Source organism: Panulirus ornatus, chromosome 50 (assembly GCF_036320965.1).
Source record: "Panulirus ornatus isolate Po-2019 chromosome 50, ASM3632096v1, whole genome shotgun sequence".
Lineage (NCBI taxonomy): Eukaryota > Metazoa > Arthropoda > Malacostraca > Decapoda > Palinuridae > Panulirus > Panulirus ornatus.
In genome coordinates, this window is record NC_092273.1 from 28,335,917 (window position 1) to 28,360,288 (window position 24,372).

Below are 24,372 nucleotides of genomic sequence, written 5' to 3' on the forward strand. Positions count from 1 at the left end.
TACATATATATATACACATACACACACATACACACACACACGCACATATACACACACACACACATACATATATATACATGTGAAAAATGTAAGAAACAATTTAGAAAACTGAAACTTCTAGCTTGAAATGAAATGAAAGAATGAATGTCACATAATGGTTCAACCTCTGGCTATGGAAAAAGGAAATGTTTAATTTATTTACACAAACGTCACTAGTAGTTCTCATCAATTTAACCACTGTATCAATAAGCTTCAAAGTCTAAGCTGCATTTTTTCCAATTTCACTATTTTCTTGTCAAAGCACCATGTATGAAAACTATCACTCCAGTAACACAACTATAAACATTTACTTCCCCTTTAAAAAAGGTTCTGGGGAAGTCTGTCTCGATACACTGCAGGACACTCTACCACCTGGCGAGGTTTGTGTTGCAATGGTTCTTGATTCACAAACGTAGTAGCATATATATATATATATATATATATATATATATATATATATATATAGGTAGTATGTTTGAGGAAAGGAACCTGGATGTTTTGGCTCTGAGTGAAACGAAGCTCAAGGGTAAAGGGGAAGAGTGGTTTGGGAATGTCTTGGGAGTAAAGTCAGGGGTTAGTGAGAGGACAAGAGCAAGGGAAGGAGTAGCACTACTCCTGAAACAGGAGTTGTGGGAGTATGTGATAGAATGTAAGAAAGTAAATTCTCGATTAATATGGGTAAAACTGAAAGTTGATGGAGAGAGATGGGTGATTATTGGTGCATATGCACCTGGGCATGAGAAGAAAGATCATGAGAGGCAAGTGTTTTGGGAGCAGCTGAATGAGTGTGTTAGTGGTTTTGATGCACGAGACCGGGTTATAGTGATGGGTGATTTGAATGCAAAGGTGAGTAATGTGGCAGTTGAGGGAATAATTGGTATACATGGGGTGTTCAGTGTTGTAAATGGAAATGGTGAAGAGCTTGTAGATTTATGTGCTGAAAAAGGACTGATGATTGGGAATACCTGGTTTAAAAAGCGAGATATACATAAGTATACTTATGTAAGTAGGAGAGATGGCCAGAGAGCGTTATTGGATTACGTGTTAATTGACAGGCGCGCGAAAGAGAGACTTTTGGATGTTAATGTGCTGAGAGGTGCAACTGGAGGGATGTCTGATCATTATCTTGTGGAGGCTAAGGTGAAGATTTGTATGGGTTTTCAGAAAAGAAGAGTGAATGTTGGGGTGAAGAGGGTGGTGAGAGTAAGTGAGCTTGGGAAGGAGACTTGTGTGAGGAAGTACCAGGAGAGACTGAGTACAGAATGGAAAAAGGTGAGAACAATGGAAGTAAGGGGAGTGGGGGAGGAATGGGATGTATTTAGGGAATCAGTGATGGATTGCGCAAAAGATGCTTGTGGCATGAGAAGAGTGGGAGATGGGTTGATTAGAAAGGGTAGTGAGTGGTGGGATGAAGAAGTAAGAGTATTAGTGAAAGAGAAGAGAGAGGGATTTGGACGATTTTTGCAGGGAAAAAATGCAATTGAGTGGGAGATGTATAAAAGAAAGAGACAGGAGGTCAAGAGAAAGGTGCAAGAGGTGAAAAAAAGGGCAAATGAGAGTTGGGGTGAGAGAGTATCATTAAATTTTCGGGAGAATAAAAAGATGTTCTGGAAGGAGGTAAATAAAGTGCGTAAGACAAGGGAGCAAATGGGAACTTCAGTGAAGGGCGCAAATGGGGTGATAACAAGTAGTGGTGATGTGAGAAGGAGATGGAGTGAGTATTTTGAAGGTTTGTTGAATGTGTTTGATGATAGAGTGGCAGATATAGGGTGTTTTGGTCGAGGTGGTGTGCAAAGTGAGAGGGTTAGGGAAAATGATTTGGTAAACAGAGAAGAGGTAGTAAAAGCTTTGCGGAAGATGAAAGCCGGCAAGGCAGCAGGTTTGGATGGTATTGCATTGGAATTTATTAAAAAAGGGGGTGACTGTATTGTTGACTGGTTGGTAAGATTATTTAATGTATGTATGACTCATGGTGAGGTGCCTGAGGATTGGCGGAATACGTGCATAGTGCCATTGTACAAAGGCAAAGGGGATAAGAGTGAGTGCTCAAATTACAGATGTATAAGTTTGTTGAGTATTCCTGGTAAATTATATGGGAGGGTATTGATTGAGAGGGTGAAGGCATGTACAGAGCATCAGATTGGGGAAGAGCAGTGTGGTTTCAGAAGTGGTAGAGGATGTGTGGATCAGGTGTTTGCTTTAAAGAATGTATGTGAGAAATACTTAGAAAAGCAAATGGATTTGTATGTAGCATTCATGGATCTGGAGATGGCATACGATAGAGTTGATAGAGATGCTCCGTGGAAGGTATTAAGAATATATGGTGTGGGAGGCAAGTTGTTAGAAGCAGTGAAAAGTTTTTATCGAGGATGTAAGGCATGTGTACGTGTAGGAAGAGAGGAAAGTGATTGGTTCCCAGTGAATGTAGGTTTACGGCAGGGGTGTGTGATGTCTCCATGGTTGTTTAATTTGTTTATGGATGGGGTTGTTAGGGAGGTGAATGCAAGAGTTTTGGAAAGAGGGGCAAGTATGAAGTCTGTTGGGGATGAGAGAGCTTGGGAAGTGAGTCAGTTGTTGTTCGCTGATGATACAGCGCTGGTGGCTGATTCATTTGAGAAACTGCAGAAGCTGGTGACTGAGTTTGGTAAAGTGTGTGAAAGAAGAAAGTTAAGAGTAAATGTGAATAAGAGCAAGGTTATTAGGTACAGTAGGGTTGAGGGTCAAGTCAATTGGGAGGTGAGTTTTAATGGAGAAAAACTGGAGAAAGTGAAGTGTTTTAGATATCTGGGAGTGGATCTGGCAGCGGATGGAACCATGGAAGCGGAAGTGGATCATAGGGTGCGGGAGGGGGCGAAAATTCTGGGAGCCTTGAAGAATGTGTGGAAGTCGAGAACATTATCTCGGAAAGCTAAAATGGGTATGTTTGAAGGAATAGTGGTTCCAACAATGTTGTATGGTTGCGAGGCATGGGCTATGGATAGAGTGGTGCGCAGGAGGATGGATGTGCTGGAAATGAGATGTTTGAGGACAATGTGTGGTGTGAGGTGGTTTGATCGAGTAAGTAACGTAAGGGTAAGAGAGATGTGTGGAAATAAAAAGAGCGTGGTTGAGAGAGCAGAAGAGGGTGTTTTGAAATGGTTTGGGCACATGGAGAGAATGAGTGAGGAAAGATTGACCAAGAGGATATATGTGTCGGAGGTGGAGGGAACGAGGAGAAGAGGGAGACCAATTTGTAGGTGGAAAGATGGAGTGAAAAAGATTTTGTGTGATCGGGGCCTGAACATGCAGGAGGGTGAAAGGAGGGCAGGGAATAGAGTGAATTGGAGCGATGTGGTATACCGGGGTTGACGTGCTGTCAGTGGATTGAATCAGGGCATGTGAAGCGTCTGGGGTAAACCATGGAAAGCTGTGTAGATATGCATATTTGCGTGTGTGGACGTATGTATGTACATGTGTATGGGGTGGGTTGGGCCATTTCTTTCGTCTGTTTCCTTGCGCTACCTCGCAAACGCGGGAGACAGCGACAAAGCAAAAAAAAAAAAAAAAAAAATATATATATATATATATATATATATATATATATATATATATATATATATATATATATAACCCTCCACTCCTTGTATATTAACTTTCTGAAAGGGGAAACCGAAGAAGGAGTTAAGCGGGGAGTGCTCATCCTCCTCGAAGGCTCAGAGTGGGGTGTCTAAATGTGTGTGGATGTAACCAAGATGTGAAAAAAGGAGAGATAGGTAGTATGTTTGAGGAAAGGAACCTGGATGTTTTGGTTCTGAGTGAAACGAAACTCAAGGGTAAAGGGGAAGAGTGGTTTGGGAATGTCTTGGGAGTAAAGTCAGGGGTTAGTGAGAGGACAAGAGCAAGGGAAGGAGTAGCACTACTCCTGAAACAGGAGTTGTGGGAGTATGTGATAGAATGTAAGAAAGTAAATTCTAGATTAATATGGGTAAAACTGAAAGTGGATGGAGAGATATAGGTGATTATTGGTGCATATTCACCTGGGCATGAGAATAAAGATCATGAGAAGCAAGTGTTTTGGGAGCAGCTGAATGAGTGTGTTAGTGGTTTTGATGCACGAGACCGGGTTATAGTGATGGGTGATTTGAATGCAAAGGTGAGTAATGTGGCAGTTGAGGGAATAATTGATATACATGGTGTGTTCAGTGTTGTAAATGGAAATGATGAAGAGCTTGTAGATTTATGTGCTGAAAAAGGACTGGTGATTGGGAATACCTGGTTTAAAAAGAGAGATATACACAAGTATACGTATGTAAGTTGGAGAGATGGCCAGAGAGCGTTATTGGATTACGTGTTAATTGATAGGCGTGCGAAAGAGAGACTTTTGGAAGTTAATGTACTGAGAGGTGCAAGTGGAGGGATGTCTGATCATTATCTTGTGGAGGCGAAGGTGAAGATTTGTAGGGGTTTTCAGAAAAGAAGAGAGAATCTTGGGGTGAAGAGAGTGGTGAGAGTAAGTGAGCTTGGGAAGGAGACTTGTGTGAGGAAGTACGAAGAGAGACTGAGTACATAATGCAAAAAAGGTGAGAACAAAGGAGGTAAGGGGAGTGGGGGAGGAATGGAATATATTTAGGGAAGCAATGATGGCTTGCGCAAAAGATGCTTGTGGCATGAGAAGAGTGGGAGGTGGGTTGATTAGAAAGGGTAGTGAATGGTGGGATGAAGAAGTAAGATTATTAGTAAAAGAGAAGAGAGAGGCATTTGGACGATTTTTGTAGGGAAAAAATGCAATTGAGTGGGAGATGTATAAAAGAAAGAGGCAGGAGGTCAAGAGAAAGGTGCAAGAGGTGAAAAAGAGGGCAAATGAGATTTGGGGTGAGAGAGTATCATTAAATTTTAGGGAGAATAAAAAGATGTTCTGGAAGGAGGTAAATAAAGTCGGAAGACAAGGGAGCAAATGGGAACTTCAGTGAAGGGGGTCTAATGTGGAGGTGATAACAAGTAGTGGTGATGTGAGAAGGAGATGGAGTGAGTATTTTGAAGGTCTGTTGAATGTGTTTGATGATAGAGTGGCAGATATAGGGTATTTTGGTCGAGGTGGTGTGCAAAGTGAGAGGGTTAGGGAAAACGATTTGGTAAAGAGAGAAGAGGTAGTAAAAGCTTCGCAGAAGATGAAAGCCGGCAAGGCAGCAGGTTTGGATGGTATTGCAGTGGAATTTATTAAAAAAGGGGGTGACTGTATTGTTGACTGGTTGGTAAGGTTATTTAATGTGTGTATGACTCATGGTGAGGTGCCTGATTATTGGCGGAATGCTTGCATAGTACCATTGTACAAAGGCAAAGGGGATAAGAGTGAGTGCTCAAATTACAGAGGTATAAGTTTGTTGAGTATTCCTGGTAAATTATATGGGAGGGTATTGATTGTGAGGGTGAAGGCATGTACAGAGCATCAGATTGGGGAAGAGCAGTGTGGTTTCAGAAGTGGTAGAGGATGTGTGGATCAGGTGTTTGCTTTGAAGAATGTATGTGAGAAATACTTAGAAAAGCAAATGGATTTGTATGTAGCATTTATGGATCTGGAGAAGGCATATGATAGAGTTGATAGAGATGCTCTGTGGAAGGTATTAAGAATATATGGTGTGGGAGGCAAGTAGTTAGAAGCAGTGAAAAGTTTTTATCGAGGATGTAAGGCATGTGTACGCGTAGGAAGAGAGGAAAGTGATTGGTTCTCTGTGAATGTTGCTTTGCGGCAGGGGTGTGTGATGTCTCCATGGTTGTTTAATTTGTTTATGGATGGGGTTGTTAGGGAGGTGAATGCAAGAGTTTTGGAAAGAGGGGAAAGTATGAAGTCTGTTGTGGATGAGAGAGTTTGGGAGGTGAGTCAGTTGTTGTTAGCTGATGATACAGCGCTGGTGGCTGATTCATGTGAGAAACTGCAGAAGCTGGTGACTGAGTTTGGTAGTGTGAAAAAAGAAAGTGAAGAGCAAATGTGAATAAGAGCAAGGTTATTAGGTACAGTAGGGTTGAGGGACAAGTCAACTGGGAGGTAAGTTTAATGGAGAAAAGCTGGAGGAAGTGAAGTGTTTTAGATTTCTGGGAGTGGATCTGGCAGCGGGTGGAACCATGGAAGCGGAAGTGACTCATAGGGTTGGGGAGGGGGCAAAAGTTCTGGGAGCCTTGAAGAATGTTTGGAAGTCGAGAACAGTATCTCGGAAAGCAAAAATGGGTATCTTTGAAGGAATAGTGGTTGCAACAATGTTGTATGGCTGCGAGGCGTGAGCTATGGATAGAGTTGTACGTAGGAGGGTGGATGTGCTGGAAATTAGATGTTTGAGGACAATATGTGGTGTGAGGTGGTTTGATCGAGTGAGTAATGTAAGAGTTAGAGAGATGTGTGGAAATAAATAGAGTGTGGTTGAGAAAGCAGAGGAGGGTGTTTTGAAATGTTTGGTCACATGGAGAGAATGAGTGAGGAAAGATTGACCAAGAGGATATATGTGTCAGAGATGGAGGGAACGAGGAGAAGTGGGAGACCGAATTGGAGGTGGAAAGATGGAGTGAAAAAGATTTTGAGTGATCGGGGCCTGAACATGCAGGAGAGTGAAAGGCGTGCAAGGAACAGAGTGAATTGGAACGATGTGGTATACCGGGGTCGACGTGCTGTCAATGGATTGAACCAGGGCATGTGAAGCGTCTCGGGTAAACCATGGAAAGTTCTGCGGGGCCTGGATGTGGAAAAGGAGCTGTGGTTTCGGCGCATTATTACATGACAGCTAGAGACTGAGTGTGAACGAATGGGGCCTTTGTTGTCTTTTCCTAGCGCTACCTCGCACACATGAGTGGGGAGGGGTTGTTATTCCATGTGTTGCGAGGTGGCGATGGGAATGTATAAAGGCAGACAGTATGAATTATGTACATGTGTATATATGTATATGTCTGTGTGTGTATATATATGTGTACATTGAGATGTATAGGTATGTATATTTGCGTGTGTGGACGTGTATGTATATACATGTGTATGTGGGTGGGTTGGGCCATTCATTCGTCTGTTTCCTTACGCTACCCCGCTAACGCGGGAGACAGCGACAAAGCAAAATAGATAAATACATAAATATATATATATATATATATATATATATATATATATATATATATATATATATATATATATATATATATATATATATATTTTTTTTTTTTTTTTTTTTTGCCGCTGTCTCCCGCGTTTGCGAGGTAGCGCAAGGAAACAGACGAAAGAAATGGCCCAACCCACCCCCATACAAATGTATATACATACGTCCACACACGCAAATATACATACCTACACAGCTTTCCATGGTTTACCCCAGTCGCTTCACATGCCTTGATTCAATCCACTGACAGCACGTCAACCCCGGTATACCACATCGCTCCAATTCACTCTATTCCTTGCCCTCCTTTCACCCTCCTGCATGTTCAGGCCCCGATCACACAAAATCTTTTTCACTCCATCTTTCCACCTCCAATTTGGTCTCCCTCTTCTCCTCGTTCCCTCCACCTCCGACACATATATTCTCTTGGTCAATCTTTCCTCACTCATTCTCTCCATGTGCCCGAACCATTTCAAAACACCCTCTTCTGCTCTCTCAACCACGCTCTTTTTATTTCCACACATCTCTCTTACCCTTACGTTACTCACTCGATCAAACCACCTCACACCACACATTGTCCTCAAACATCTCATTTCCAGCACATCCATCCTCCTGCGCACAACTCTATCCATAGCCCACGCCTCGCAACCATACAACATTGTTGGAACCACTATTCCTTCAAACATACCCATTTTTGCTTTCCGAGATAATGTTCTCGACTTCCACACATTCTTCAAGGCTCCCAGAATTTTCGCCCCCTCCCCCACCCTATGATCCACTTCCGCTTCCATGGTTCCATCCGCTGCCAGATCCACTCCCAGATATCTAAAACACTTCACTTCCTCCAGTTTTTCTCCATTCAAACTCACCTCCCAATTGACTTGACCCTCAACCCTACTGTACCTAATAACCTTGCTCTTATTCACATTTACTCTTAACTTTCTTCTTTCACACACTTTACCAAACTCAGTCACCAGCTTCTGCAGTTTCTCACATGAATCAGCCACCAGCGCTGTATCATCAGTGAACAACAACTGACTCACTTCCCAAGCTCTCTCATCCCCAACAGACTTCATACTTGCCCCTCTTTCCAAAACTCTTGCATTCACCTCCCTAACAACCCCATCCATAAACAAATTAAACAACCATGGAGACATCACACACCCCTGCCGCAAACCTTCATTCACTGAGAACCAATCACTTTCCTCTCTTCCTACACGTACACATGCCTTACATCCTCGATAAAAACTTTTCACTGCTTCTAACAACTTGCCTCCCACACCATATATTCTTAATACCTTCCACAGAGCATCTCTATCAACTCTATCATATGCCTTCTCCAGATCCATAAATGTTACATACAAATCCATTTGCTTTTCTAAGTATTTCTCACATACATTCTTCAAAGCAAACACCTGATCCACACATCCTCTACCACTTCTGAAACCACACTGCTCTTCCCCAATCTGATGCTCTGTACATGCCTTCACCCTCTCAATCAAGTAACGTAATGGTAAGAGAGATGTGTGGAAATAAAAAGAGCGTGGTTGAGAGAGCAGAAGAGGGTGTTTTGAAGTGGTTTGGGCACATGGAGAGAATGAGTGAGGAAAGATTGACCAAGAGGATATATGTGTCGGAGGTGGAGGGAACGAGGAGAAGAGGGAGACCAAATTGGAGGTGGAAAGATGGAGTGAAAAAGATTTTGTTTGATCGGGGCCTGAACATCCAGGAGGGTGAAAGGAGGGCAAAGAATAGAGTGAATTGGAGCGATGTGGTATACCGGGGTTGACGTGCTGTCAGTGGATTGAATCAAGGGATGTGAAGCGTCTGGGGTAAACCATGGAAAGCTGTGTAGGTATGTATATTTGCGTGTGTGGACGTATGTATATACATGTGTATGGGGGGGGTTGGGCCATTTCTTTCGTCTGTTTCCTTGCGCTACCTCGCAAACGCGGGAGACAGCGACAAAGTATAAAAAAAAAAATATATATATATATATATATATATATATATATATATATATATATATATATATATATATATATATATATTATCCCTGGGGATAAGAGAGAAAGAATACTTCCCACGTATTCCCTGCGTGTCGTAGAAGGCGAATAAAAGGGGAGGGAGCGGGGGCTGGAAATCCTCCCCTCTTGTTTTTTTTTTGTTTTTTTTTTGATTTTCCAAAAGAAGGAACAGAAAAGGGTGCCAGGTGAGGATATTCCCTCAAAGGCCCAGTCCTCTGTTCTTAACGCTACCTCACTAATGCGGGAAATGGCGAATAGTATGAAAGAAAAAGAACGATAAGTTATAATAGCTTTCACACAATGTACAGCCTATAACACCTATCATGATACGAAAGTATACATAAATAATCGAAACTGTTAGGGATCAAAGTGTCTGAAATGTATTCCTGTCACACTTCACTTGTTTTAAAAGTTGTATCATCTACTTGCTACTGTTCCTTTCTTTAATCCATTATATATCATTTAATCTATCATTGTTTATTGATAATTTGTTATTGACTGATCTTCCAGCTCCGTTTATCTGGAGAATTAATTCTGACGGCCACTACTATTAAAAAAAAAAGGAGGTATGAAAATTAATGGACATATGCTTTCTTAAACACAACTGTGGCTTTCTACGTAATGCTCGAGTAGCAGTTTTGGTCTGGCAAATCCAGATGAGGTTTTTGTATTGACCGCAAGTGAGTCCAGATGTGGATCAGTTTACAACGGGAGAGAGTCTGATGTGTTAATCTCCAGAGAAATATAGATTATGAAAGAGACTGGCATCTCTAGTGGCAGTGTTACCATAATAATCTGCTATTTGGTTGTACACGTCCAATGCGCCTGATAACACAAGTGAAGCTTTATTATTGTTTCGTGAAAACGTTCTGATTTTCCCCTCCCATGAATGTATGGACAGAATTCTGGAACATTTTGTTAAATGCAAAATGAAACATATAAGAACATCTGTTATTTGCAGCTGATCTTCAAGGTGTATAATAAGCAGTGAACATTTTTGGTTTGTATTCTTTGCAACTCGGTGAGTCATGTGATATTGTTTCTATCGGACACCATGACCTGGAAATTGAATGGGATTCAATTCATACACATGAGCTCAAGGACCAACATAAAGGTAATTGACGGCGTAAAGTGGGAATCATCGTACGTTTAGTCTTAGCTATGCCACTTCAAAAGGCTCACCACTAGTTCCTGCTTGCTTACCTTCGAGGGGATAAAGAATGAGATTCCACATGAGTTATGGTGTCCGGCAGGCCAACGTCCCTTGTCTCCGGCAACCCAAAAGTCACGACCGCTGCCACCAGTGACGCTACACTGAACACCATGGAAGGGGCTGAGCTGTACACGTTGCGCTGGGTGTTCCTCATAGTTAGACACATCATGATACAATGGAAACTTTCTGACACTTAAATACACAGCTTGTGATATAGTTTATATGTTCTAAAAATCTTAATGATTTCAAATGTTTCCACACAAGGCGGTCTACTGACATTATCTCATTAATAGAAAGGTCATATTAGTATTTTTCTCATTAATATCATCCTATAATGGAAGGCTGTGGTCAAGATATGTTAGAGAGGTGACATTTGATAAGACTCGCGTTAACTTGCTTCACAAGAGAATAAAGAAAGAAGATTCTTGTCCTGTTCTTATACTATATCTATGTTGCTTAAGTCTATATAGTATAGGAACAGGACAAGAATCAAAAGCCTTGTTTTAATCACGTTAAAACTATGATCATTGTATTGAGTGGAGTAATGCCATCTCAGTTATTGACTCTAACACCAGTACCACAAGAAATACCTTTGAATCTTCTTTTATTAAATACACAAAGAAATATAATTTAAATATTAGTGAAAGTCTATACAAACTGGTTGCCTTTATTGCTAATAGAATTTGTAAACAATTCACCTTCTTGTCCAAAAAATAAGTTTATGATACGCTCGTTGTATGTCTTGGACAATCACGTATATACCAAATGGTGACCTAGCTATGTCTCTTCCTTTTATATCAACTAACTTATATTTCTTTCTTGTATCTCCCCTGATGATGTGATTATTACACGAAAGTGCACTTGGGAACCTATCGTGTTTCATTTTCCCCGTGGACTCATACGAATATACTTGATCACGCAAAGAAACAGACGAAAGAATGGCCCAACCCACACACATAAACATGTATATACATACACGTCCACACACGCACATATGTATACCTGAAAATTTCAACGTATACATATATATAAATACACAGACATATACGTATATACACATGCACATAATTCATACTTGTTGCCATTTTCCATTCTCGTCGCCACCCCGATACACATAAAATAACAACCCCCTCCACCAGCACCCACGCCCGAGGTAGCGCTAGGAAAAGACAACAAAGGACATATTCGTTTACACTCAGTCTCTAGCTGTCATGTATAATGCACCAAAACCACAGCTCCCTTTCCACATCCAGGCCCCACAAAACTTTCCATGGTTTACCCCAGACGCTAAACATGCCCTGGTTCAATCAGTTTGACAGCAAGTCGACCCCAGTATACCACATCGTTCCAATTCACTCTATTTCTTGCACGCCTTTCACTCTCCTGCATGTTCAGGCCCCGATCACTCAAAATCTTTTTCACTCCATCCTTCCACCTCCAATTTGGTCTCCCACTTCTCGTTACTTCCACCTCTGACACTTATATCATCTTTGTCAATATTTCCTCACTCATTCTCTCCATGTGCGCAAACCATTTCAATACACCCTCTTCTGCTATCTCAACCACATTCTTTTCATTACCACACATCTCTCTTACCCTTTCACTACCTACTCAAACAACCGCACAAAACATATTGTCCTCAAACATCTCATTTCCAACACATCCACCATCCTCCGCACAACCCAATCTATAGCCCACGCCTCTGAACCATATAACATTGTTGGAACCACTATTCCTTCAAACATACCCATTTTTGCTTTCCGAGATATTGATCTCGCCTTCCACACATTTTTCAAAGCTCCCAGAACTTTCGCCCCCTCCCCCTCTCTGTGACTCACTTCCGCTTCCATGTTTCCATCCGCTGCCAAATCCACTCCCAGATATCTAAAACGCTTCACCTCCTCAAGTTTTTCTCCTTTCAAACTTACCTCCAAATTGACCTGTCTCTCAACCCTATTGTACCTAATAACCTTGCTCTTATTCATATTTACACTCGGCTTTCTTCTTTCACAGACTTTACCAAACTCAGCGACCAGCTTCAGAAGTTTCTCATCCAAATCAGCCACCAGCTCTATATCATCAGCGAACAACAACTGACTCACTTCCCAAGCCCTCTCATCCACAAAAGACTGAATACTTGCCCAACTCCCCAAAACTCGTGCATTCTCCTTCCTTACAACCCCATCCATAAACAAATTGAACAACCATGGATACATCGCACACCCCTGCCGCAAACCAACATTCACTGGGAACTAATCACTTTCCTGTCTTCCAACTCGTACACATGATTTGCATTCGATAAAAACATTTCACTGCTTCTAGCAATTTGCCCCTACACCATATAGTCTTAATACCTTCCACAGAGCATCTCTATCAACTCTATCATATGCCTTCTCCAGATCCATAAATGCTACATACAAATCCATTTGCTTTTCTAAGTATTTCTCACATACATTCTTCAAAGCAAACACCTGATCCACACATCCTCTACTACTTCTGAAACCACACTGCTCTTCTCCAATCTGATGCTCTGTGCATGTCTTTACCCTATCAATCAATACCCTCCCATGCTGCTTCCCAGGAATACTCAACAGAATTATACCTCTGTAATGTGAACACTCACCTTTATCCCCTTTGCCTTTGTACAATGGCACTATGCATTCAGCATTCCGCGAATCCTCAGGCACTTCATCATGAGTCATACATACATTGAATATCCTCACCAACCAGTTAACAATACAGTCACCCCCTTTTTTAAAGAAAATTCCACTGCAATACCATCCAAACCTGCTGCCTTGCCGACTTTCATCTTCCGCAAAGCTTTCACTACCTCTTCTCTGTTTACCAAATCATTTTCCCTGACCCTCTCACTTTGCACACCACCTCGACCAAAACACCCTATATCTGCCACTCTATCTCCTAACACATTCAACAAACCTTCAAAATTCTCACTCCATCTTCTCACATCACCACTACTTGTTACTACCTCTACATTAACCCCCTTCACCGATGTCCCCATTTGTTCCCTTGTCTTACGCACTATATTTACCTCCTTCTAAAACATCTTTTCATCCTCCCTATAATCTAATGATACTCTCTCACCCCAACTCTCATTTGCCCTCTTTTTCACCTCTTGCACCTTTCTCTTGACCTCCTGCCTCTTTCTTTCATACATATCCCACTCATTTGCATTATTTCCCTGCAAAAATCGTCCAAATGTCTCTCTCTTCTCTTTCACTAATAATGTTACTTCTTCATCCCACCACTCACTAACCTTTCTAATCTGCCTCCTCCCAAGCTTCTCATGCCACAAGCATCTTTTGCGCAAGCCATCACTGCTTGCCTCAATACATCCCATTCCTCCCCCACTCCCCTTACTTCCTTTGCTCTCACCTTTTTCCATTCTGCATTCTGGTACTTCCTCAAACAAGTCTCCTTCCCAAGCTCACTTACTCACCCCAACATTCTCTCTTCTTTTCTGTAAACCTCTACAAATCTTCACCTTCGCCTCCACAAGATAATGATCAGGCATCCCTCTAGTTGCACCTCTCAGCATATTAACATCCAAAAGTCTCTCTTTCACGCGCCTACCAATTAACACGTAATCCAATAACGCACTCTGGCCATCTTTCCTACTTACATATGTATACTTATGTAAATCTCTCTTTTTAAACCAGGTATTCCCAATCATCAGCCCTTTTTCAGCACACAAATCTACAAGCTCTTCACCATTTTCATTTACAGCAATGAACACCTTATTATTCCCTCAACTGCCACATTACTTACCTTTGCATTCAAATCACCCATCACTATAACCCGGTCTCGTGCATCAAAGCTACTAACGCACTCACTCAGCTGCTCCCAAAACACTTGCCTCTCATGATCTTTCTTCTCATGCCCAGGTACATAGGCACCAATAATACCCCCATCTCTCTCCATCCACTTTCAGTTTTACCCATATCAGTCTAGATTTTACTTGCTTACACTCTATCACATACTTCCACAACTCCTGTTTCAGGAACTGTGCTACCCCTTCCTTTGCTCTCGTCCTCTCGCCAACCCCTGACTTTACTCCCAAAATATTCCCAAACCACTCTTGCCATTTACCCTTGAGCTTCGTTTCACTCATAGCCAAAACATCCATGTTCCTTTCCTCAAACATACCACCTATCTCTCCTTTTTTTTCATTCTGGTTACATCCACACACATTTAGACACCCCAATCTGAGCCTTCGAGGAGGATGAGCACTCCCCGAGTGACTCTTTCTTCTGTTTCCCATTTTAGAAAGTTAAAATACAGGGAGGGGAGAGTTTCTAGCCCCCCGCTCCCGTCCCCTTTAGTCGCCTTGCACGACACGCCGGTAATGCGTTAGCGAGGTAGCGCAAAGAAACAGTCGAAAGAATGGCCCAAACCACCCACACATATATACACATGTACGTAATTCATACTTTCTGCCTTTTTTCATTCCCGTCGCCACCCCACCACACATGAAATGATAACTCCCTTCCCCTCGCATGCGCGAGAGGTAGTGCTAGGAAAAGACAGCAAAGGCCACATTCGTTCACACTCAGTCACTGGCTGTCATGTGAAATGCACCGAAACCACAGCTCCCTTTCCACATCCAGGCCCCACAGAACTTTCCATGGTTTACCCCAGGCGCTTCACATGCCCTGGTTCAATCCAGTGACAGCACGTATACCCCTAGTATACCACATCATTCCAATTCACTCTACTCCTTGCACACCTTTCACCCTCCTGCATGTTCAGGCCCCGATCGCTCAAAATCTTTTGCTCTCCATCCTTCCACCTCCAATTTGGTCTCCCACTTCTCCTCGTTCCCTCCACCTCTGGCACATATATCCTCTTGGTCAATCTTTCCTCATTCATTCTCTCCATGTGACCAAACCATTTCAAAACACCCTCTTCTGCTCTCTCAATCACACTATTTTTATTACCGCTCATCTCTCTAACCCTTTCATTACTTACTCGATCAAACCACCTTACACCACATATTGTCTTTCAAAAATCTCATTTCCAATACATCCACCCTCCTCCACACAACTCTGTCTATAGCCCACGCCTTGTAACCATATAACACTGTAGGAACTACTATCCCTTCAAATATACACATTTTTGCTTTCCGACATAATGTTCTCGCCTTTCACACATTTTTCAACGCTCTCAGAACTTTTGCCCCCTCCCCAACCCTGTGACTCACTTCCGCTTCCATGGTTCCATCCGCTGCCAAATCCACTCCCAGATATCTAAAACACTTCACTTCCTCCGGTTTTTCTCCATTCAAACTTACCTCCCAATTAATTTGTCCCTCAACCCTACTGTACCTAATAACCTTGCTCTTATTCACATTTACTCTCAGATTTCTTCTTTCGCACACTTTACCAAACTCAGTCATCAGCTTCTGCAGTTTCTCACCCGAATCAGCCACCAGCGCTGTATCATCAGCGAACAACAACTGACTCACTTCCCAAGCTCTCTCATCCACAACAGACTGCATACTTGCCCCTCTTTCCAAAACTCTCGCATTTACCTCCCTAACAACCACATCCATAAACTAATTAAACAACCATGGAGACATCACATACCCCTGCCGCAAACCGACATTCATTGAGAACCAGTCACTTTCCTCTCTTCTCACTCGTACACATGCCTTACATTCTCGATAAAAACTTTTCACTGCTTCTAACAACTTGCCGCCCACACCATATATTCTTAATACCTTCCATAGAGCTTCTCTATCAACTCTATCATATGCCTTCTCTAGATCCATAAATGCTACATACAAATCCATTTGCGTTTCTAAGTATTTCTCACATGCATTCTTCAAAGCAAACATCTGATCCACACATCCTCTACCACTTCTGAAACCACACTGCTCTTCCCCAATCAGATGCTCTGTACATGCCTTCACCCTCTCAATCAATACCCTCCCATATAAATTCCCAGGAATACTCAACAAACTTATACCTCCGTCATTTGAGCACTCACCTTTATCCCCTTTGCCTTTGTACAATGGCACTGTGCAAGCATTTCGCTAATCCTCAGGCACCTCACCATGAGTCATACATACGCTAGATATCCTTACCAACCAGTCAACAACACAGTCACCCTTTTTTCTAGTAAACAAATACATATATATATATATTTATATATATATATATATATATATATATATATATATATATATATATATATATATATATATATATATATATATATATATATATATTGGAAAGGATCACAATTTTGCGCGTGATCAAGATATTCCTACGAGTCCACGGGGAAAGTGAAACACGATAAGTTCCCAAGTGCATTTTCGGGTAATGATCACGTCATCAGGGGAGACACAAGAGAGAAATATAACAGTCAGTTGATATACATCAGAGATGAAGTTAGGACGCCATTTGGTAAACATGCGATTGTCCAAGACAGACAACGAGCGTTCATAAACTTATTTTACAAATTCTATCAACAATAAAGTTATCTAATTTGTATAGACCATCACTAATATTAAGACTACAATTCTTTGTGTATTCAGTAATAGAAGATTCAATGATATTTCTCATGGTAATAGAGTTAGAGTTAATAAATGAGATGGTATTACTCCAGTCAATACAATGATTCTTGTCCCGTTTATACTATATTTATGTTGCTTAAGTCTAACAGAAAGATCCTTACCAGTCTGTCCAACATAAAATTCATCACAATTTCCTCATAGCACTTTATAGATGCATCCGGAGAATTTTCTGGTGAATTCCTGGTTAAGATATTCTTTATAGTATTATTGTTGTTGAAGGCAACATTTGCATTAAAGGATCTAAGCAACATGGGAAGTAAAGCGAAATTATTATTAAAAGGGAGAACTAAAAGATTCTTGGTGTCAATGGGAGGTTTGGGCTCAATTCTTTAAAATGATTTCTTTGCTAACTTAAGGAATTTATCAATGAAAGATCTAGGGTACTTTAACTTAGATCCAATTGGACTATTGCTATGATAGATTAAGGAATGAACGCAATAGGCTACAAATGACACTAATTTGCTTCGATCAAACACCCGACTAGCTGTTCCACTCAGCACATTCATATCTGAGAGTCTTTTCGTGCACCAATCAATTAGTATAAAATCAGTTAATGTATTCAATTGATCTTTCCCACAGACATACATATACTTGTGTATATTCCTCTTTTAAAACCTGGTATTCCCATCACCAGTCATTTTCCAGCACATCACAAGCTGTTCACCACTTCCTTTCACCTTACATAATACCCATGCCCCAGTTATACCCTCAACTGCCACATAACTCGTAGTTAAATCACCCATCGCTACGACCCGGTCTCTTACATCGACACTGCAGACACACTCACTCGACTGCTCCCAGGACACTTGCCTCTCATTATCTTTCTTTTCATGGCCAGGTGCATAAGCACTAATAATCATCCTTTTCTAGCCATCCACTTTTATTCTCTACAGTCTTTCACACATTCCCATAACCTGCCTCAGCAGCAGTGGCACCCCTGCCTTAGATCTTACCCCTCATGCCAACATCTGATCTTACCCTAAAACATTCTAAAGTCATTCTTCCCCTTTAGCCTTGAATTTGTGTCTCTCAGAAAGAGAATATCTAGGTTCCTTTGCTCAAACATGCTACCTATCTCTCCCTTTTTCTCATATTGGTTACATCCACACACATTCAACCTAAACCTTTGAGTCTAGGCTCTCTTACCAAAAGGGGGGCTTTAAGCTTCCACCCCTCTAAGGGACTGAAATCTTATACGGTTGATAACCTTATTATAAACTTACCTTTAAGATTTTAGTCCCGGAATAATCTTACCACTGGTAAACAAACATTCATGTGTATTGGGTTAAGATGAATGAAATCCATACAGTGCTTGGGTGTCTTTGCTACAAAAACCGCTTGACACTATGTCATTTCTCTCAGCCTTATTCAGCGTTATAGTGTTACACACTATTGGATGCAAATGACCATTTGTCGGTACACTGTTAAAAGTTAAGATTGGAGTGTGTATAGGTGACTCTACTGGTGCAAGTGTTTTATCATATTGTCAAAATCTTTATCGTTTTGACTGCGTTATGTTCTCACATATGAGCGTAGGAGAGTTAGTCTTGAGCCAGCACACACAAGTCTTTTAAAACCTACCAGTGAGTCCACCAAGAATGGAGCCGCTGAAGAGCCAACTTGCGCAAAGACGCCGGCGTTACTAGTGCCCCTGGTGCGGACCTCGGTCGGGAAGAGCTCGTTGGCATGGAGGAACACTATCTGGTACGCGGCAGATATGGTCAATTTCCCCAGCAATGCTAGAGTTGTCATCATCCAGGAGGCACCTGAAGTAACATCATCCACACTCCCTCTGTTACCAGCATATCACAGAGTACATGGATGTCGAACTGATTTGCTACAATGAGTCAGATCTAATATGATGGCATACTGACCTGCCAGTATATGAGCTCTATATGTTTTGTGACTCTAAAAGTTGATATCAACTACTGAAAGTGTATTTATTAATCCTACTTTTTATTTGCATGTACATTAAGTGACCAGGCAATCTATGTCACAGCAAGGCAAAGCATAGCAGTGAAAAGAAGAGTGAGAGTCGAAGACGTAGACTTTCTCCCTTTTTGTGAGATTGACGCCCTGCTTGTATAGTTACCAGGCTCAGGCTTACTGCCTACTGCTGCTGCTTCTGACACTAGGCACCTCTCTGTATGGACCAGTACAATCAAATTCTGAAGCAAATGTCTGAGCTGCAGCAACGATTTGCCTTTAATTCAGGTGCGCAACAGTAAGTCGGTAACGAAACCGAGACTTGTTACTGCTCATTAGAGAAAAGAGTTGTTTAGAAACAGAAGAGCTTCCGAACACGGACATAATCTTTGAGACAAAGAGATCATTTCTGGAATAATTTGGTCCCACATATTGATGAAATGTGCAAACGTTACTAACACTAGAAAACTAGTTCCTCAAAACAGAATCACACTCTCGTTGAAACTGTACTGGTGCCTTTATAACTGTGATAGAGAATGGTGTTCCGAGAAATAAAAAAAATCTTTTTGAAGGTGAAGTTAGCAAATTTTTCTTGGAAGTAATTGCTTAACTTAGGATCTTGCTGCAGGTGTAATTGCTTAACTTAGGATCTTGCTGCAGGTGTATCTCGCAGGAACTTCAAGCGGAAAGTATGAAAGGTTAGTTGCCTTTCGAAAAGCTGCAGTTTCATCTCCAAAGCGTGAATGTAAACAAAAGTCTTTGTTATCAGTGTATTGCGTTCTTTCATCCTTGTACTCAGGTAATTTAAGTGCTCTGTAATTGCCTCCATGAGAGTTAGATCCTGAACCAGTTCATTATCTCTCTTCATCCACATCGTTTCCTTTTTCTTCCATAAACATTTGTATTTTACTACGCAATTCATGACGTTCCTTTATTACAGCTCCTCAACTTAATCAGTGATCATTCGTGTGATCTGGCAATCCGTGAGTGTTCTCATTTGCCTTCACGAAGCAGTTGAAGTGCCTGTGGTAAAGACATACTGTTCGTCTAAAGCTCATTATGTCCATAACGACATCCACAGCATTATATATCTTTACTGCTTTACTGCACAACTCTTCTTTATATATCTTTACTGCTTTACTACACAACTCTTCTTTATATATCTTTACTGCTTTACTGCACAACTCTTCTTTATATATCTTTACTGCTTTACTGCACAACTCTTCTTTATATATCTTTACTGCTTTACTACACAACTCTTCTTTATATATCTTTACTGCTTTACTACACAACTCTTCTTTATATATCTTTACTGCTTTACTACACAACTCTTCTTTATATATCTTTACTGCTTTACTACACAACTCTTCTTTATATATCTTTACTGCTTTACTACACAACTCTTCTTTATATATCTTTACTGCTTTACTGCACAACTCTTCTTTATATATCTTTACTGCTTTACTGCACAACTCTTCTTTATATATCTTTACTGCTTTACTACACAACTCTTCTTTATATATCTTTACTGCTTTACTGCACAACTCTTCTTTATATATCTTTACTGCTTTACTACACAACTCTTCTTTATATATCTTTACTGCTTTACTGCACAACTCTTCTTTATATATCTTTACTGCTTTACTGCACAACTCTTCTTTATATATCTTTACTGCTTTACTGCACAACTCTTCTTTATATATCTTTACTGCTTTACTACACAACTCTTCTTTATATATCTTTACTGCTTTACTACACAACTCTACTTTATTGTTAGTTTGGGTTGACAGTTCGTAGTTTTCTTTCAATTTTGTTGCTGTCAATTTTTCTTCCCACGCTTTTCTGTTCTCCATTTGTAGCCATGTTTACACTTTGTGCCAGTGCTCCTACCCCTCGCGCGATGTTGTCCCTTGTTGTCCCTTTCACCCTGTATGAACACTACAAGTTACGCTACATCAGGTGCATCTGTCCTTTCATCAGTTGCAACAGAAAATGTAGTAAAGGATTACATTTTCACCGAGTTGATCGTTAGTATTTTCTGATAATCTACTAATTCTCTCTGCACCAGAACTTCTTGAGAAACTCGAGTTTGCAAAATCCTGACGTTTTCCCGGGCAAATACCTTCTGAAGCCATCAACATCTCTTTATAGAATTTCCCACTGAAATAGGCTTAGATGACACAGCAGCTATTTCATAGGCAATCCTTTAGCTTGCCTTAACTGCTGCATCACTGACTTGATGAATACTTTCAAACGCTCACTGGTGCTTTTTCAGTGACTGCTCTGACTCTCTAAAATGTCTTCGTGTAACTTGCCACTAAATTCATCAGAGCATCGATAATGTTAAAACCCTGTAATCTTTGGTAATGCCTATCTGTTGTTTACAAATCAAACATATCGGTTTTCCAGTCATTTCAACAAAAAAGTACAAGATTTACTACTTTTCTAGTAACAATGGGCACTGCTTAATGCTCCAGCTATGCCTGATTGCTACCCGAATGACTGCCCCAGTGAAAGCCCGTCGCATCTGAGATGTCACATCGAAAATGCGTCAAATATGGTGGTCGACGCGTCTCACAATTCACACACTGGCACGCTGAGAACCATAACTTACTGTTCAAAATATTCTCAAGCTTCCTGTTAAAGTTGCTGTCGCACTTGATATTCTATTCTAGCAAATACCAGACTTTAATTTACCTGAGGGAAACCCTCATCAGTCAATGGGCTAAGAACGCTTTGGGCAGGCAGTCTCTCAATCCCCCTGGCGACAGACATGTACTGGTCTGAGGTTCACACAACGTCCTACAAGCACTTCTCTTTGAACAAAGTCAATAGATGGACTTAAAAGTATGCTTTCCTATACATGAAGTTTAACTTTCAACCTCACTCTGTTCAGCTAGGGCAATAGGCCGCATGTTAAGAGAGTGACGAGCCACATGTTTGACTGGTTTACATGCCATTTAGAAAGCAAATGTTCACGTTAGTCTACATTGTAACAAGAATAATACGTTAAATGTATCATTCTCGTTATAGAATTGATAAAAGTATTATCAAACTGTTCTAGGCTAATAAGATTATAGATGAACTAGATGACTAAAAGCATGATTATAGTGTATCGCTGATGAAAAGTGGAATTAGATTTAGTCGATGAAATAATATAACTCTATTGTCTAGTCATTTGATTAGTATGGGTTAGGGATTAAATACACAGAGCAGCTGGCAGCATCTTTTCATATTTCTAATCTAATCCATAACTTCCATACTCTATTACTAGTATGTTAGCATCTATTTTGCTTTCTTCACTAAACCATCAAGACAGAGAAAATAATTACCTCACACGACTTACGTAAATATCAACACGTTAGTTTTCTTTTTCATTTAGCAAGAGTCGTCTTACTTGGGGTGAATGAAATGGCCAGAAGCACGACGCCTGTGATGAGGTAACAGATGATGTTGGAGACCCGGCGTCCCAGACGACCAACCATAGGTATGATGACTATACTGCCTGGGATCTCCACCGCACCGCTCAACACCATGTAAACAAACGGATCAGTCCCGAAACCGTCGCCGCCCAGACTCAGGCCGAAATACACCATCCCAGAAATCAAGAAATTTGTGTAGATCGACAGCGATATTTTGCGCATTTTCTTTGTTCTGAGGATTGAAGAAATATCATGCAGTATATATTATGTAGTATATAACCAATCTCTACTCTAAGTGCGACAAATTTGCTAAATGCGTGACTAAAATGTGAGAATATAAATCGTTAAGTCTTAAGCTTTTCTTCGTTTCACGCCACAGACGAAAGAAATACTTCGTGAACTTTAATAAATATTTCCCGTGGCTTGTGTCTCTTGCTGTAAATAATGATCATTTGTATAAATGTTGATCAGAAGTTCTGACACAGGATAAGTAACATTTCCTGAATGCGCTGATACACATCCAAAAAGTTAACAAAGAACTTAACACTTCACAAGTTTCGTACAACCTGACCTAAATCTTATTTGGTTTCGACAACTGTTACAGAATTGAACAGTTGGCATCGGCAGAAGTGTTAAAACATCCATCCCATATCTAAAAGTTCCGAATGTCACACAACGTGAAACATGGACTTTCACAATATATATATATATATATATATATATATATATATATATATATATATATATATATATATATATATATATATATATATATATATATATATATATATATATATACTTGCCCCTCTTTCCAAAACTCTTGCATTCACCTCCCTAACAACCCCATCCATAAACAAATTAAACAACCATGGAGACATCACACACCCCTGCCGCAAACCTACATTCACTTAGAACCAATCACTTTCCTCTCTTCCTACACGTACACATGCCTTACATCCTCGAAAAAAACTTTTCACTGTTTCTAACAACTTGCCTCCCACACCATATATTCTTAATACCTTCCACAGAGCATCTCTATCAACTCTATCATATGCCTTCTCCAGATCCATAAATGCTACATACAAATCCATTTGCTTTTCTAAGTATTTCTCAAATACATTCTTCAAAGCAAACACCTGATCCACACATCCTCTACCACTTCTGAAACCACACTGCTCTTCCCCAGTCTGATGCTCTGTACATGCCTTCACCCTCTCAATCAATACCCTCCCACATAATCAACCAGGAATACTCGACAAACTTACACCTCTGTAATTTGAGCACTCACTCTTATCCCCTTTGCCTTTGTACAATGGCACTATGCAAGCGTTCCGCCAATCCTCAGGCACCTCATCATGAGTCATACATACATTAAATAACCTTACCAACCAGTCAACAATACAGTCACCCCCTTTTTTAATAAATTCCACTGCAATACCATCCAACCCCGCTGCCTTGCCGGCTTTCATCTTCTGCAAAGCTTTCACTACCTCTTCTCATTTTACCAAATCATTTTCCCTAACCCTCTCACTTTGCACACCACCTCGACCAAAACACCCTATATCTGCCACTCTATCATCAAACACATTCAACAAACCTTCAAAATACTCCATCTCCTTCTCACATCACCACTACTTGTTATCACCTCCCCATTAGCCCACTTCACTGAAGTTCCCATTTGTTCCCTTGTCTTACGCACTTTATTTACCTCCTTCCAAAACATCTTTTTATTCTCCCTAAAATTTAATGATACTCACTCTCCCCAACTCTCATTTGCCCTCGTTTTCACCTCTTGCACCTTTCTCTTGACCTCCTGCCTCTTTCTTCTATACATCTCCCACTCATTTGCATTACGTCCAAATGCCTCTCTCTTCTCTTTCACTAATAATCTTACTTCTTCAACCCACCACTCACTATACTTTCTAATCTGCCCACCTCCACGCTTTTCATGCCACATGCATCTTTTGCGCAAGCCTTCACTGCTTCCCTAAATACATCCCATTCCTCCCCCACTCCCCTTACCTCCTTTGTTCTCACCTTTTTC

The 24,372-nt window shown here is 40.8% G+C and overlaps 1 protein-coding gene across 3 annotated transcripts in view; it reads right to left on the reverse strand.

Annotated features, from left to right (window-relative positions):
* LOC139764697 (organic cation transporter protein-like) overlaps positions 1–24,372 on the reverse strand; it is a 133,403-nt gene that overhangs the window by 12,117 nt on the left and 96,914 nt on the right. For 2 of the 3 annotated variants that reach the window (XM_071691584.1, XM_071691583.1), the window contains exons 10-12: positions 22,304–22,560; positions 18,562–18,746; positions 10,376–10,524 (exon numbers count right to left, since the gene is read on the reverse strand). In XM_071691584.1, the coding sequence (XP_071547685.1) occupies positions 10,376–10,524; positions 18,562–18,746; positions 22,304–22,560 (591 nt within the window). The remainder of the gene's footprint in view (positions 1–10,375; positions 10,525–18,561; positions 18,747–22,303; positions 22,561–24,372) is intronic. The other variant, XM_071691585.1, reaches the window with a different exon arrangement.